This window comes from Nelumbo nucifera, chromosome 7 (assembly GCF_055504915.1).
Source record: "Nelumbo nucifera cultivar China Antique chromosome 7, China Antique-T2T, whole genome shotgun sequence".
NCBI classification, from domain to species: Eukaryota; Viridiplantae; Streptophyta; class Magnoliopsida; order Proteales; family Nelumbonaceae; genus Nelumbo; species Nelumbo nucifera.
In genome coordinates, this window is record NC_142655.1 from 32,762,734 (window position 1) to 32,779,860 (window position 17,127).

The following is a 17,127-nucleotide window of genomic DNA, read 5'->3' on the forward strand; positions in this document are numbered from 1 at the left end:
AACTTTATTGTAATAATTTAATAAGAAGGCCTGGAAAGTCTTTCAATACTTGTTGCCTTTCTATATGTTGGATCATTCCTTAGAGGTCACACCTTTTCTGGTTATGCAGTTAAGAGGTGTCTGATTATGTGATACATTTTCTCCTTTTATCAAACCTGTTTTGAAGTTCTTGTGTAGGAATAAGAAAAAGGAATGAAGGAAAAAGAAAAGAAAACAAAGATGCTGAATTAATGTAGTGTTTGTCCTAATGTCTGATGGTTTTGATTCTTTTGTATTCTTTTGCAGGACAATGCAAGTGCTTTAAAGGCTCAGCTTGATCAGCAGAGGAATGTTGTTGAAAATCTTGTCTCAAATACTCGGGTATGCTATTAATTTTCTTTTATACCCCACAACCTTTTCATCTCCTTAGGGGTTATTTCTTGGTCTAATGCTAAAATCTCTGGCTGACAAGCGTGAGAAGTGGGTTCAAGTCTGAGAGTGGCCACTTTGTGCAAAAAATTGCCAAGGTTAGGTCTGTATTGAGTCTACCCCTCCCAAGATCCCAGATGGCTGGGATCAATATTGGGGTTCATGTCCTTAAACACAAAGTACTGTTACATCTCTATTAAAATTGTTTCTTTTATTTTTTCTTTCTCCAATGTCGGTTTGAGAAGAATTTCTTTGAAATAATTCAGTTTCTTTCTCCAATGTCAGTTTTTTTTTTGATTTGTAGAGATCTTTGAAATAATTTCTTTCTGGGTTGTCCTTTTGTCTTTCCATCAATGCTAGTAAACCAGTTTATGTGACTCTCGGATGCTTCTTCCTACAGACATGGTGTGGAACAATCAAAAGGCAAACTACAAAATAAAGTTGGCGTGTCTTTTAATGGTTTCCATCTTGTCTATAGGGAAAGAAATCCAAGTGTTACATAAAGTAATTATTTACTAGCATTTCTCTTGTCTGTCATGTACCCAGCCTTTAGAAACTCCTCAAAGTATAGATGCCAACTTTGTTCAGGCCATGCAGCCCTTACGAAGTTTTGTAACTAGCTAATGCAGTCACAGTTTCATCCTTCACTCCCCAAACCTCGCATTGGCGGGAGCCTTGTGCACTGGCTGCCCTTATGAAAGTGTGGCACTTAGTAGATCTAGATACTTGAGGTGTAAGCCTTGAGGCCTTGGGATTTGTAGTTTAAGCCTCATTATCTCTCTCTCTCTCTCATTATATATATATATATATAAGTTGAGGTGTACTTGTGTAGAGATCTTTTGACAAGTTAAAAAGAAATGATCAATAAATAAATACCAATTAAGCAGGCAGGATTCATCTTTCTCATTGATTTGCATTTGGGAAATAAATTTATTTTATTACCAATTTTCTTAATAAAATTTATTAACAAAAAAAGAAGATTACAAGGAAGGTGATCAGAAGTCAAAAAAGACAAAAACTTCCGAAACAAACTCCAAATCAAACAAACCAACTAAAAATGAAGAAAAACAGACCACCAAACATCCAACTCATTGAACAGAGAATAACAACCAAAACAGAACCCCCAAAACCAACAAACCAAAACCACTCACAAATCCACACCAAGTTCCAAAGAGGAAACAAACAGAAACAAATGACCTCTCTAGTTCTTCTTTAGGCCTTTCTTTGGTTTCATCATTTTTTTTGTTTAGACCAATCCTAAATAAACCCCACTTCAGTCTAGCAAAAACTTTTGAGACCAACAGATTTAGAGGTTTTCTCTGATTTCTGAATTTTCTCACTGCAAGAGAATTCCTTCTGAGAATCTTCAACTCCTTTGGTGTTTCATTAATCCTCTCCATCTCCAACACTGAGTTCTTTTCAAAAAATTGGTCTTCAATGACTCAACACCCTCTTCAATGACAACCCCTTTCTGACCAGAAGAATTATGACCACCAAAGAAGTGGTGTAAATGTATGTTACCTGTACAATTAGTGCTGCATGCAAAGGGGTCAAAATTTCAGTCTATTATGATTTTAATTTAGCTGTGTATACAATGAATTAAAATTAAAAAAGAAGAATCATTTTGGGGGTTGCGTGGAAGTTGAGATAATTATGCTCCTATGATTCTAAAACAACCTTTATGCCTAATTATGTAGGACAAGGTTCAAAGTATCAATATGCCTCTGTAGGAATGGCAACGGGGCGGGGATCATATTCCCTGTCCCCGCCCCCGATTCTGAAATTAACCCCCATCCCCGTCCCCGATCCCCATTGGGGATAAAATTTCTCCTCCACCCTCGATCCTCGACGGGGATGGGTTCCCCGCGGGGACCCGAATCCTCGAAATATTTTTAGATAATAGTATTTTTTTTTGAAAAATAAATTTACTTAAAATAAATAAAAATTTTAAATTATAAATAATGTTTTAAATATGTTTTAATATATATATATATATATGTAAATAATATAAAATAATATATGTTTAATATAAATAACACACACACACACACATATATATATATATATAATCGGGGTCGGGGACCTCAATCCCCATTCCCGACCCCAATCCCGATCGGGGATTCCTATTAATCTTCGTCCCCGACCCCATCGGGTCGGGGAAGTCGGGTCCCCATCGGGGATGGGGAAAATTGCCATCCCTATGCCCCCTGAATCGGTAGAGGCGTATTGGTACTTAGAAACTCATGCTTTTATATATATTTTTTCAAAAGTTGTTTTTTTGGGACTTATTTATGCATATTTTTTATTAAAAAAAGAGAGGAGTCCCGAAACACCTGTAAACAGGTGTATCGGAACCCCAAAGATACGATACAATATGCCTGATATGGGGCATATCGTATCAAAATTTTGAACCTTGATGTAGAATAATAGGTTTATATTAATTTTGGACAGAAGAATTAATTTTCAAGATGACAGAGATTCAATATTAACAATCCCCTTTCCCAAATGCAAGGCTCAACCCAATAAATCAAAACAAAAATTGTTGGTTCCCTCCCAAATTTGATTAATGTATTTTATGTTTTTTTTTTTTTTTACAATTTCTGTATGTTTGTTGTGGTTTCAATCTTCTCTTCATTCTTGCAATAGTCTTTTTATTTTGTTACTTTGGTTTCTGGTTTTCTGCAGCTTTTGGAGAGTAAGATACAGGAAGCTAAGTCAAAGAAAGATACTCTCAAAGCACGTGCTCAGTCAGCAAAGTTAGTCCAGAACACCCTTTTTATTTTCACCGTCTCTGTTTACATTAACCATGTGAACTTGATCTCAATGTCAAATTTTATGTTGTTCTAGGACTGCAACGAAAGTGAATGAGATGTTAGGGAATGTTAATACAAGTAGCGCTCTTTCAGCTTTTGAAAAAATGGAGGAAAAGGGTATGAATATTTGGCCTATGCTTTATTTCTGAGCAGTCAATTATCATATTTCATGCATTGTCTATGGTTCTGGAAAGAGGTGTAATCATTGGGCTTCTATTATAAATGGCAGTCAGCTCATATTCTTTCAGCAGGCACATGTGACATTTTTTTGAGAAAAGATAACAGATTTCATTAAGATAAAAAAAGGGGGAGGGATGTACATGAGGAGATGTACAAAGCCTTGTCAACAAAGAACAAAAGACAAAGCCCACTGCAATGGCAAAGTATGATGACTATACAAAAAATCCCTTCCCAGCCCAGATTTAGCTAGATTATCAGCCACATGGTTTAATTCTCTAGGAATCCATCTGAATCTGCATTCTAAGTAGGAGGCCATCTTCCTGATTTCTAACAGCAAATGAGATAGTTTCCACGGATCCAAAGTCTGTCCTGAAGCCCAGCTTATAATGATGATACTTCTTGGATAATATATACTCTCAAAGCCACAACCAGTTGACTATAATAATCTATTTTTACCTTTTGCTTTTGGACTTGCCCCTGTTATTTGATGATAAAGATCATCTAGTTATTGTTGGCTTTGGAGCGTGGTACCTTGTCACTGTGGTGATGAGGTTACAGGCCCATTTTATGTTTAAGACATGGTGGAGTCATGCTAGAGGGTAGGCCTTGGTGCAACGGTTGGGTTACCCCATAGTGACCTGGGTGACCAGGGTTGTGTACATCTGTCCCTCCCCAGACCCCGCATTGGCAGCGGCCTGGTGCACTGGGCTGCATTTTACATGGTAGGGTCATGCTACTGACTCATTTTCTTACAAATATTTTTCCATAGGTATCTAATTAACAAAAAGAGAATTTATGCATATGATACAGTTTATTCATTAGTCAGCATTGCTGTCAAGGCACCAAAGCATAGCTCGCTGACAGGGGAGTGCCATGTCACCTAGGTGATGGATTTTTTTTTTTTTTAATAAAAACCTAAATCCTAGGGTAATTTCCATTGGTTTCATGGAAAATCAACATACTCATGAGAAGAAAGAAAAGAAAAACTCAGAAAATATAGGGGTTGAACCCTTGATTTTGTCCTAGGAAAAAAAGAAAAGAAAGGGGTGGTGAAGCAGAAGAAGATTGTCTTAGAAAAAGTAATGGAAAGACTTCCAAAATAAAAAGGAGAATGGGTGGAATCCTTGTTTTTGTCCAAAGAAAAGAAGAAAAGAAAGGGGCAGAAGAAAAGAAGACATACCTTTGTTCTTCTCATGATATAAATCTTCAAGTTCTTGCTTGTTTATCAGTTAAGGTTTTGAAGCACCCACCAACTTGTGCGTTGTAGGTTTGTCAATGATACCGGAAAATTTGTGGCCCGATCTGGCATCTGATCCTATTATCTCGGATTTGGATGATGTCTTGTAATCAGATCAGATTTGGATTTTGCAATCTGCATCTGATTAATAATCAGATCGGATTCGGATTTGATTCCATCCAATCCGATTAAAATCCGATCCGATTATATTATAATTTTATTGATTTTTATATATAAATTTTATATAATTATATTTAAAATATAAAAAATATATTTTTATATATGAATTGATACGTTTAATAAATTCAGTATATTATATTTACATTAATTTATTATACATAAAAGTTGAAAAGTAATTAACTTTTGATTTTTTTGTTTGTATTTTAAAAAATTAAAGCAGAGCCAGATTAAATCCAAATCCAACCTGATTCTATTAGAATTCGAATTCGAATCTGAGGTCTTCAAATCTGATCGGGTTTTGGATAGGACTTGGATGCAAGTTTTCAACAATTGGACCGGATTCAGATTTTGCAGAATTCAATCCGAACCCAATCCAATTACAGCCCTAGTGTGTTGTGATTGAACTTGAAAATATAATAAAATAATAAAAAGAAACTAATATATGAATTTTGGAGAAGAGAAGTGACAATGGAGATGACCCTAGAAGTGTTAAATTTTTTTAATGTAAAAGATTGTTTTGGATATTGAGAAGGCGACACCAATGGCAGAGGGCGATTGTGTTTGCTCAAAATCTCTCCCCATGGCTGAGGTAAGCGAATTGAAATAGCCAGGTAGAGAAGAATAAGGATACAAGGGCTGGTGAGTTAGGTGGTAAGGTGGGACAATGGCCAGAAGAGGAGTTATAGGGAGGTTGTAGGGGAAGGGTTGTGGCCGCAAGAAGGCAAATGAGAAGTAAAGGTGGCCAAGAAAACCATTTATGTGGTCATTGATAGGTCAGAAAATTTTCAAGAAAGTTTTACTTGAAGTGATGCTTGATTGGAAGATTTGAAGGCAACCCTTCATTGTACCTGGTTGAACTTTGGGAGTGAATTGAGAAGAAACTGGGGATTGATTTTACCATCAGAAGTGAACAAACTTCCTAGTTCCTAACATTATGTACCTTTTACTTATATTGTCAGAGTAGGAGATTGAGAGGGTTATGAAGGAATGAGTGCACAACATTATGATAAGAGAGTCCAAATTTGGATCGACTGATGGCATTAGAGTGTAGGCACCACAATGAAGAAGATTGGGATATGCCAACTCTCTAGCATAGTATTCAAGGCACCAAGGTGAGGCTAGGCAACATGGGGGCGCCTCATTGCCTAGTTGCCTAGGTGATGGACTTTTTTAAGTAAAAAAGCATATATCCTAGGTTAGTTCCCTAGGTTCCATAGCCATATTTCCTTAATAATTATCCATAATTTTCATAAGAAAAGTATAAATTTCATGTTGAAGTATAGAAAATCAACATATTCAAAAAATATAGGGGCTGAACCCCTATTTTTGTTATAGGAAAAGAAGAAAAGAAAAGATGGATGGAAGAAAATGTGTTGATTAGAAAAAAAAATTTAAGTTCTTCATTACTTATTGGTTCATGTTTTGAAGTCTTTGAGGGTTCAATATTGCACTTAGCAATGTCTGTGTTGATTAAATCATAACAAATAAGAAAATAATAAAAATAAATTAGTATATAAACACACAAAATGAATACTTTAGTTTAATAATATCTATTTTATAATTATAATCTCAAAAAATTAAGAATATAAAAGTATTTTATGACATAATATACAAAACTGCTTGGCAATTAGGCGAGGTGAGCCTCCAAGGGCACCTTGTTACCTAGGCATCACCTTGACAACTATGGGGTATGACTGCAAGAGAAGAAGAGAAGAGAGAAGGGGAAGGAGAAGAGTCAATCATACTCTCTCTCCATCCCCAAATACTTTTATTAAACCTGATTAGAATAGTTGGGGTAATTACATGAATACCCTTGGGTAGGGCGACTACTTAAAAACTTAAAGAAAAAAAGATCAATAGGCCCATTAACACAAAAAATAATAAACATTAGGCTGAAATAAACTACGGTCCATCTGGCCCAATATTTCTACAGGAAGATTAAGGAACCAAAGTCTGAAGTGTTGAATATGACAAATGGAGCCAGGAGAACAGTATTGGTGATGTCATGGCTTCTAGTGTGTATGCTGCCCCAAGTGAAGAAATTTCACGAGGGCTGATACAGCTTATGAGATCTGGGAGCAAGCAGAATAAAGGTGATCTTTGTTGTATTTTGTTTCTGATCTATGACAGAGAGCATGGCACCAGAACAAAGGTGAACTGTCAGATCAGATGCCTCTTCCTATCTTATTCTTATTTCTTTGTTCTTGCTTGTTCAGAACTATAACCTCAACGAACCAACCACAGAAGAAACCTTATTTTTATTCTTGTTTTGATGTTTTAGTTTTCTTTTTCTTGGTCAAAATGACCAAGATTTATTCTTTGTGAGAGGGCCGAACTTCCTCTATTTTTCACACAAGGGCTTGTACTATTCAGATTTGTGGGAGTGGATTGTGAGGTTCAAGTTTTCTTTTTCAGATCTGAGTGTAAAGATCTTGTAAACGGCCTCTCTGTGTCTGCAGGGATAAGGCTGTGTGCATCTGTTGCTCTGCAGATCCCGCATTGGCGGGAGCCTTGTGCACTGGGCTGTCCTTTTATTTGAGCATAAAGATCTAAACATAGCAGGTATACCAGATTTATGAAGATCAGATCTGGACACTATTCTAGAAAAATCTTATCTATACATATCATTCCAGATTTTCTTTTTTTTTTGGTAGAAATATCATTCCAGATTTTCATATGCCATGTTTTTCCCCTTTCCTGGATTGGTTATGAATTGTGAAGCAAGGACAGGTTTGCATAATGCTGTTTGTTGTAAGAATATTATTGCCGATTGCAGGCAATATAATGATCTACTCAAATCAAAGATCAATTTAGTAGGAAATCAGAAATAGAAGAAAAAGGATTGAAGAAGCGCAGAGAATAGAAGGGATAAGAGAGAATGAAAAGCAATAAAAAGAAGGGGGAGCCAAAAACTTTGCAGGTGCCCCTTAGCATTAGTATTTATAATTAGTGATAAGATTTGTACAATGACAGTCATGCCCCTATAATAGGGAAGCAGGTAATAAGTAAATAAAAGAATATGGGCCTGGGCCCAATAACAAAGCACAATAAAAGTTATAAAAAAATAACAAAACAAATAAAAAATATTAACATAAAAGCCTGAAGGGTGGAAATGTAGATGGTGCCACAGCATGTCAACACTCCCTCAAATTGGTAATGGATGTTGATCATTCCCAACTTGCATAAGTCGTGCTCCAGCTTAGTTTTAGCAACTCCTTTAGTAAATATGTCTGCGAACTGTATTTTAGATTAGATGTAGTGTAAACACACTTTGCCTGAAGACACCCTCTTCCTAATGAAGTATCTATCAACTTCAATATTTTTAGTCCTATCATGCTGGACTGGAATATGAGCAATGTTGGTGGCCTGATTATCATAGTATAACATCAAGGGCTGTTCTACCTCAATCTCAAGTTGTCCAAGTAGAAAATGAAGCCAAAGTAACTCTGACACACCATGATCCATTGACCTGTACTTGGCTTCTACACTTGACTAGGCCACCGTTGCTTCTTGCTTTTCCAAGACACCAAATTCTGACCAAGAGTGTAAATTCCAGATGTAGAGCATCTATCATCTAAGGAGCCTTCCCAATCTACATCTATATAAGCCTCAAATTTCATGTGTCATAATTAGAAACAATGAATCTCCACCATGATGCTTCTTAGGGTAAGCATCCTGTCAATATCTACCCAATGTGAACTTTGTGGAACATGCATATATTTGCTTACCATACTCGTTACATATGAAATATCTGGCCTGGAGCAGGGATATAGAAGCCATCCTACCAACCTCTGATACCTCCCAATCCCAATATCTTTAATCTGCTCATCATCAAAACCATTAATCCTATGCAAGGTTCAAAATATTGATACAATCCAATACACCGGTTGGGGCGTATCGGACTGTATCGAGTCTTGCTTCTTTTTTTTTTCTTTTATTTTTTTTTCCAACCTGGTTCAGAGGGGTCAGTTTAAGGCCCATCTACCCCCTGAACCAGGTCATACCCCGAAACACCCACTGTAGGGGCATATCAGGAAACCACCAGTATGATACATATTGGCTGTACGGCCCAATACATATCGAAATTTTGATCCTTGATCCTATGATTCTGATCAATAGGCATACAGCCGGTTTAACTCAAGCTTACTGGTCTCTTACAACAGGTCAAGGACATACTTATGTTGGGAAACGAAAGTCCCATGTCTCGACCTTGCTACCTCTATGCCTAAGAAATATCAAAGCTCACCAGATCTTTAGTTTCAAAATCCTGGTTTAAATACTTATTTAACACATCAATTTTTGCAAGATCATTACTAGTGAAGGCACACACTTCAAACTTCAAGGCTTTTAGCCTTTCAAAACTATGGATTCCCAACATTTAAAAACCATGTGCTTTATCAGATGTCTAGACAGCACACATGGGAGGAATTCTAGCCAACAAGGTCTCTTCTGTAGAACCCCACCTGAGGATCTTCCATCTTGATCATACTATTTCTGATGAAAAGAAATATATCATTGTTTTCTAATACTGATGTAGCTTTGATAATCATTTACAACTTTTTGTTGCATTTTCTCAGTGTTGGCCATGGAATCCCAAGCTGAGGCACTTAATCTGTTGACCACTGACGACCTTGAAGGAAAGGTAGTCCTTTTCCCTCATCGTTTTCTTTTGTTCTTCCCCTAAAGGATATTATTTTATGTTTATTCCTGTTACCTGTTTCTACCTGTGCTGATCTGTTATACACTTCAGCTAGAACTTGTTCACAATTTTTTTTTCTTTTTTTTTTTCTGCACATCCATAGCATCTATAGCAAAAAAAATTAATTTGATGAGATGATCCTGTCCATGCTAAAGGCAATCTATTTCCCACAGTTTGCTTTGCTAGAGAGCTCGTCAGTTGATGATGACTTTGCGAAGTTGAAGAAAGAACTGTCTGGAAGCTCTTTGGTACGTTTTATTATTCTTTTCGAGTAATGAGAAGGGAAGGGCAATATGACTGGGATCTGGGTTTCAGTCTTTATTACACACACCTTTTGGATGTGGTCCTTATAATGGCTGTGCCTGTTCTCTTCTATAATTGTCGTACGAGGACGTTATCTACTGTTTTATGCATGTTATTGTGCTCTTGTAGTGGTAACAAGTTCCATTTGATGTTTTTATTATTTTTATTTACAAGCATTATTATGTTTAATAATTATTAGTTAATGTAGGATACATTGCTGCAAGAAAATAATTTGGAAATGATATGATATTAAACCAAATTACAAGTGGATTTAGGTTTTTACAAGGTTGTAGTTTCAATGCAACAATTAGAGAACTACCATTTCTTTGAATTGGTTATGATTGACTCTGATATTGGAACCATTGAACTTGTGTATATGTTTTTAATTTTTCCTTTTTCTTTTTTATTTCTTCCAATGTGCTATTTTCAATAGAAAGGAGAGCTTCCACCTGGTAGAGCAGCTGTTAGCAGCACAAATGCAGGATTTCCCATTCGAGATACAGAGATTGAGAAGGAACTTAATGAACTGAGGAGAAAGACCAAGGAATTATAAATTTAGCACTGGTTACATTGAAAGAAACCTTGCACTAATGGCTATTATATACATGAAAAATGGTTGTAAAGTTAAGATCTTGAGTTCATTTAGAAATTGAAGTTGGCGGATGGAAAATTATTGTCGATGCATGAAAGGGAGGAGCAAATTAAAATGAATTGGGTGATGTATAGTGTGTCCCACACATTCAGAGACGAGGTGGTTTTGTATTTCCAAAAGTTCTTATTTTGTTATATCCACATGGGTCATCTGGTGTAAATATAATGAATTATGCTTTAGTCTAGATATTTTCAGCATTCTAATTAGACATAATTTGTTTGTGTCGTGTCTTTCTTTTCCTTATTTCTTTTTCACCTAAATTTCCAGACCCATCACCCAGGTAGAGACGGCATTCAGTCCAAGTCTCCCCTGCACCCAGCCAGACATACCAAAAAGCCAGTTGGCACCAGTTGTATATTTAAATTTAACTGAAATAGAGGAAAAGATAAATTAGTATAATTTTGTAAATAAATTATTTAAAAGAAAATCAATTATTTAATAACAAATTAAAAATAAATTTCAATAGTTGTTCAAAAATAAACAAGGTTTTCAAAACCAAACCGAACAACGAACCAGGCAGGGGTCTGGTTCCCGGGTCGAATGGTCCGACTGTTCGAACCGAACAGATGGTCCGTTTTGACAAAAAATAAAAAAATAAAAACAAGCCAAACTGTTCAACTGTTCGAACTTTTTGACCGCCTGGGTCAGTGGTTTGTTGACCAAATCAACGATTTTTGGGGGAAATAGCGGTTCTGGGGTAAAACGGAACCGGTCATCCTGGTTTTTTTTGGCTGACCGTCCGGTCTGGTCCGGTTTCGAAAATCATGAAAATACACAAATGTAATAAATTTTCCAAAATATTCATAAAAGTAAAGTTAATACAAATTAACACATGTTTATTAATAAAACAACAAAAAGTAAGAAAACTTTAGTTTCAAAATTAATAGATATTATTAACTTTCAAAAAAATTTAATAGATATTATAAAATAGAATAATAATTACAACTATTATTATACTAATAATAAAAACATTATTTCACTTATCTAATTTAAAAAAATAAATTTCAGTTTTAAAATTATTTTAAAATTAGAAGGAATCATATTTTAAAATGATGAGGCAAGGCATTGATTATTTGATTATGATGATGACATGCTATGATTATTGGGAGAATGATTGATAGCCCTTGGGTCAGAATTTGTAGGTTTAAAGTAGATTTGGGGTAGGTGCCAGCTTGGAATTGATGCTAATTCATTGACGGGTATGAGTGCGAGTGTGATTTTTGGACTTTCTGAATGTTTATAGCTTTGCAGTGAGAATCTATATTAGACTTGTCCGTACTTTTCCGATTTTTTTTGACCAAATTGACCCAACATCAAGTCTTCTCGTTTATTCGCAGCTTCTCTCGATCATTGCTCCAAATAGTATCCATCTTATACTGCTGTTGGATCAGGTGTTGCAACCAGTTTGCCTCTGAATTGACGGTCGAGATCTTGCTATAGCGCCCACACCACGTAGGCTCGGTAGGCAGACTGTATCTTGACAGCCGCGACAAATTCAAGGTCGTCAACGGGAGCTTGAGCTTGGGGAGGAGAACTGACGGTTACCGGCAGAGGGGTTTGGAGGGTGACTCAGTTAGAATTTCAACGATTTTGGGTCTAATGGAGGGGCATTTTAATAATTTCTGTTGATATTAGTGACCGTGGTGGTTGCGTACAAGGAAGAGAATCGTGCTTTGAGAGAGGGTGTTATGCGCCTTATTAGAATTCACCCCTAAAAGTTAACTGTAATATTCCATCACGCTCCGTAGTCCCGGCACCCATGCAGGCTGACTTTGCATAGCCCATCTATTCCTGGTCAAACACTGAAATACTGATGTCACCACCTGCATTGTACGGTTGCAACTGGGAAGCATAGTGTAGAAAGCTAGTTGTTAGAAGGAGGGAATCCAAGCACATATATACCCCAAAACAGCATCCCATACTATCAATATGGGATACTTCACATTAGCATTCCTTACTACCAACATGGGACAAATGGATCATAATAGAGGGCTTCAGTTACTCTAACTAAAGATGATGAAGTTGAAGCTTGGGAATGGATGTTTCCCTTGGTGCATTTTGTGCGAATGTGTCTCCAAAAGAACTAGGTGATGTCATATAAGGGACTCATCCTTAAATGGAAGGGGCTTTTATAGTTCAGTCCACCTCAGAAATCTGATCCCCACCATATAGGTCAGATGAATCCTACTTGTGGATTGATGCCAAATTTACACATCAATCCACGGGCAGGATGCGGTGTATGGGGGGGGGGGGGGGAGCTACTAGTAGATTAGGAGGAGGCTGAAATTTCAGATTTCTGAGGTGGATTGCAGTCCACTTATCCCTAAGGGGGCGTTCTTTTTTCAGATTTTGAGAGGGGGGAAGTTGGTCAATGGGATTTTGGTCCCATTGGCCAAGAATACCATGAGAGGGTGGTCGAATCATCGACCCGTTGATCCGTTTAACGATATTTTATCTTTTTATTTTTAATTATTTTTTAATTTATTTGTTAGAACGGGTCATCCGTTCGAACTGGACAATTGGACTGCCGACCTAAAAACCGGTGGCCAATACAATTCTATTTCTGAGTCGTTTTTTAAAACGTTGTATGGGAGAAAGGAAATTTGGGATCGTTTTGGGGCTAACGGGACAAGCTAATGGACGTCCCATTAACCCCGCACGCAAGAATGCCCCATTGCATGCAACTAGACATGTGGCAATCACACGTTATGTGGAACGACAGGCAGTGGGGCGGAGATGCGAACTCACAGAAAAGTGGTTTGCACTCTCAACCTGCTTCAGACACAGAAAAACGAACTGAAAAAGGCAATTCATCTTCGAAAAACAGAGAATTGACTTTCTCAAATTAATCAGTCAATCTGCAAAAAAGTGCCTGAACAAGAAAATGGTCTTATGAGATTGACGAATCTGAGAACAGAATAAATAAATGAACAAGAAGACAAACGGACAACTCTATAAATCTCTGAAAACATAACAAATTAGGGATTCACGTTCTGAGCTCGAATTTGTAGAGAACCAAACAAATAGCAACAAAGACATTGGATGTCTTTGATCTTCTTCTACTCTAGCCTAAATTAATAACAACAAAATAAATAAAATAAAACGTGATTCGGGAGAAAATTATTTGAAGTAGCTATTCAACTTGTGAAGGCTTGCTTGAAGAATGTGGAGAGGAAACTCAGAGATTTCATATGCTTATTGTTTAATTTGTTTTTCCTCACAAAGTTTTCTCTCTTATGTCAACCGATTGGAACCGTGAAATATGGGGACCGGATCTATTAGGCACAATATATAAGCATATTCAATGAGCACTTGATAAAAATATTCTAACAGCTGTAAAAAGTGGTATTTAATCTTTTTCAAAGGTAGGCTGAGTGTATTTTAAAGGACTGGTGTGGTCTAAAAATGAGCAAAGTTTTACAAAGTTTTTTCTCTTATGTTAACTGATCTACTAGGCACAATATCGGAACCGTTGGCATGTGACGGTTTGAATTCGAGAAGTGTGACGAGAAAAGTAAAATTTTATATCGATTTTATTGATATAGTATTTACATCGATAATCGATGTAAAGCTCTGCTTTACATGAAGTTTTATGTCGTAAATTCCACTAGTCTATTAAAATGTATGTAAAGCCGAATTAGAGTCAAGTTTTACGTTGATCTTGATTTACACTCCTTCCAAACACCAACAAAACCAAACCGGCATAAATATCCGAACAGACGTTCAACTATTTCAAAAAACAAAAAAAAAAACGACCAAGATGGCAGCTTTCATTCTTTAACTGGACTTGAACCGGTTTAACACTAACTAATCTATTGATCGATTGATGTATTTTTCGGATTTTGTTTTGATTTTCTTCATTCTTTGCAATTTGTTTCCAATTCATTCTTTGTCCATAGTCCCCGCGATGGATCCAATGTTTCTCTCTAGATTTTCGTCTCTAAGCTCCACACTCTGATTTTTGGTAACCGCCTCTTCTTTCTTGAGTTAAAAGATTTCAATTTTGTAATATTAATTCCTCCCTTGGCTTCATTTTGTTTGTTTCTTTCTATGGTTATGTACGATCCTCTAGATAATGTTTTTGATAATGGACGTAAAATACTTCCCAGGTAAAATTGGTTTCATGTTTCATGAAAAGAGCTGACTTTTGCATCTTGTGCTTTATTATATGTTTACTGGTGGAATTCATGCATCTGTGGTTATTGGCATCTCTCCTATATGATTTGATTTACAATTATATAGGCTCCATTTAGTGTGTTTTTTTAGAAGTCAGGCAGCCCGTGTCTTCGTTTTTTCCCGTTTGGTTGGGAAAAGATACAGTCGTTAAAGGACATCACGCCAAAAAAATGTTTAAAGTCTGTTTTAGACAATTTTCGAAAAATTCCAAGTGGAGCTTTTCAGTTTTTTTTTTGTTTAATTCATCTTCGCATGGAAAGACACGCTTTGACCAAACAATCTTCAGGCTATCAAGATCTTAATGCAATAGCTCACTATGTAAAAGCTTTCAAAAAGAACTTGCCAAACAGCCTCGTAGGCTCATCAAAATGTAACTCTATGCAAGCAGGTTCTTACAAAAGTTGTAGAAGAGATCGCAAATTTCTTAATTAATTTTAAAGAGAATCAAGAGAAAACTGCAGAAGAAATGAAAGAAATTTGATGAGTGGGTTCTTATGCTAGAGAGTCTATTGGTGAGGCCTCCTCAATGGGTAAAAGTGAAGAGACACAAGGAAATGTGTCCAGTGGAGCTGATACCACTTCAAGTGAAGGGATGAGAGATCTACCGTATGGACGCCCAAATCTTGCGGAATTAGGTGGGCGAATTTCAAAAATTTTTCTCTCCCTTCAATTGGGAATCGCATTCCTATTTGGAAAATCATATTTTCAAGGATCAATCTTGAACCATAAACTGAATCAGATTTGAACAAAAGACAGTAGGAGAAGATTATACATGATACGGAGAAATAATATCTCCCAACGAAGTTATTCACACCCAAGGAAGGATCCAAAGATTGCTCCCACTGAAGATGGCGCAGTGTAGGGTGGAGCAGAATCAGTAGTGTTCTCTCCAAGAACCTAATCCTTCGCAAGAAGTAGAAGAATGGCACGTGAGCACAACTTCCTATCAGTTCCTTCACAAGAAACTGATATCAATATCAAATCTTGATTTCTCCCACTGAAAAGAAGGTCGAACTGGCAGGTGAGGCGGCGACAGGAAGGAGGTGGCAAGAGAGAATTTTTGCAGGTATGCTGAATTCTCTCTTTTGTGATTTCAGCTCTAAAGACTTGCAGTGATTTGATGTTCTTGTGATAATCTAAAGGCTGCCGCCCCTTCCTTTTTTTGTAACCTTAAAGGATCAGTTCCTAATCCCATTAGGAGTTGCTGATCCAAATCATATTTGGAACAGACATCCCTTTAGGTGATAAGGATAAACCCTTATCTTATCTATAGATTAGATCAGTCTTCTCCTAATCTCATTAGAAGGTTTCCAGATCTGAATCACATTCAGATTTGGACTCTTTGAATGGATATGATTAAAATCCTACCCTATGTGCTAATCCATTCCAGAATCCGCCCCTTATTTAACCACTTAAATTAGTCCAGTTCGAAATGGGCTTTAAGCCCATTAAGGTTATGTGCTCACTTAGACTTCCTAACTACTGCCCAGTTGGGCTTCCTTGTATGGCGTGGGACCCAAGCATTGATCTACACATTAGCCACATGGGTTCAGCCTAGCCTTTGCTACAAGGCCTGACCGAATACACTGTTATGGACACTGCACCCCCTGAAATCCATCACATGGTGGGCCCAACACTTACCCTAAGTGGTCCCTGGGCCAAGCCACCTTGTAACACCCAAAGACTGTGGGCAGATGCAAGATTAGCCCATTAGATATTATCCTCAATGGCCTTACACTTAACCTCTCAGCCCATAATGATCAAACATTGCCCGACAAGAGAGGACCTCTCCCTCGGCTGCAAGGAACAGTGTTGCACTCTCTACTTGTATGGATCCCAGGAATTAAAACCTTTTGCAAACAATTTTAGAAACCATAATATATATACTTTTATATCTCATATAAAATATATTTTGCAAAACAAATCTCAACGATTGAAATCGGCTGCTGGCAATCTTGGTTTCCATCAGTGAGAGTGCATCCCCGATCATTCCCTTTGTCCAACAAAGGGGCTGATCCTGTCACTATGATCACCCACTCAGATGAATTCTCAGACTGTCCCAACATACCCAGGTTTTGACCCCCGCTAAGGATCTCACTGATTGGTACATCAAAGACAGCCCAATCCGACACCTAGTGCAGTATCATAATCGAGTCTAGGGGTTGGGTGTAACTTTTCAGTTTTGTCCACTAATTTGCAAGGTCCAGGGCAATACTGGAAATCTGGTCCGGTTCAAAGATTCAATTAATCCTACATTGCATGTGCCTAGGGTCTCACCCTGGCGGCTGAGACAGGCCACCCCAACCAACTTGGTGGCACATCAGTGTCAGCCTTATCAGGATAGGTCTTCCCAGACCGACCCACTGGTTGTGAACATTCTAAACTAACACGAATCTCATTATGTGTCCAGTTTAAGGAAATTACACAAAAACACACTGAAGGAACATGAATCAAATATGTACTTTATTCATTTACAATA

At 37.1% G+C, this 17,127-nt stretch overlaps 1 protein-coding gene across 1 annotated transcript in view; it reads left to right on the plus strand.

The window, feature by feature from the left end:
- The window catches only part of LOC104598282 (membrane-associated protein VIPP1, chloroplastic-like), a 39,929-nt gene extending 29,244 nt beyond the window's left edge, over window positions 1-10,685 (plus strand). Inside the window, exons 6-11 of the mRNA XM_010260268.3 lie at window positions 286-360; window positions 3,094-3,164; window positions 3,256-3,338; window positions 9,396-9,460; window positions 9,691-9,765; window positions 10,254-10,685. Of these exons, the coding sequence (XP_010258570.1) occupies window positions 286-360; window positions 3,094-3,164; window positions 3,256-3,338; window positions 9,396-9,460; window positions 9,691-9,765; window positions 10,254-10,373 (489 nt within the window). The 3' untranslated portion in view covers window positions 10,374-10,685. The remainder of the gene's footprint in view (window positions 1-285; window positions 361-3,093; window positions 3,165-3,255; window positions 3,339-9,395; window positions 9,461-9,690; window positions 9,766-10,253) is intronic.
- The last annotated feature ends 6,442 nt before the right edge of the window (window positions 10,686-17,127 follow it).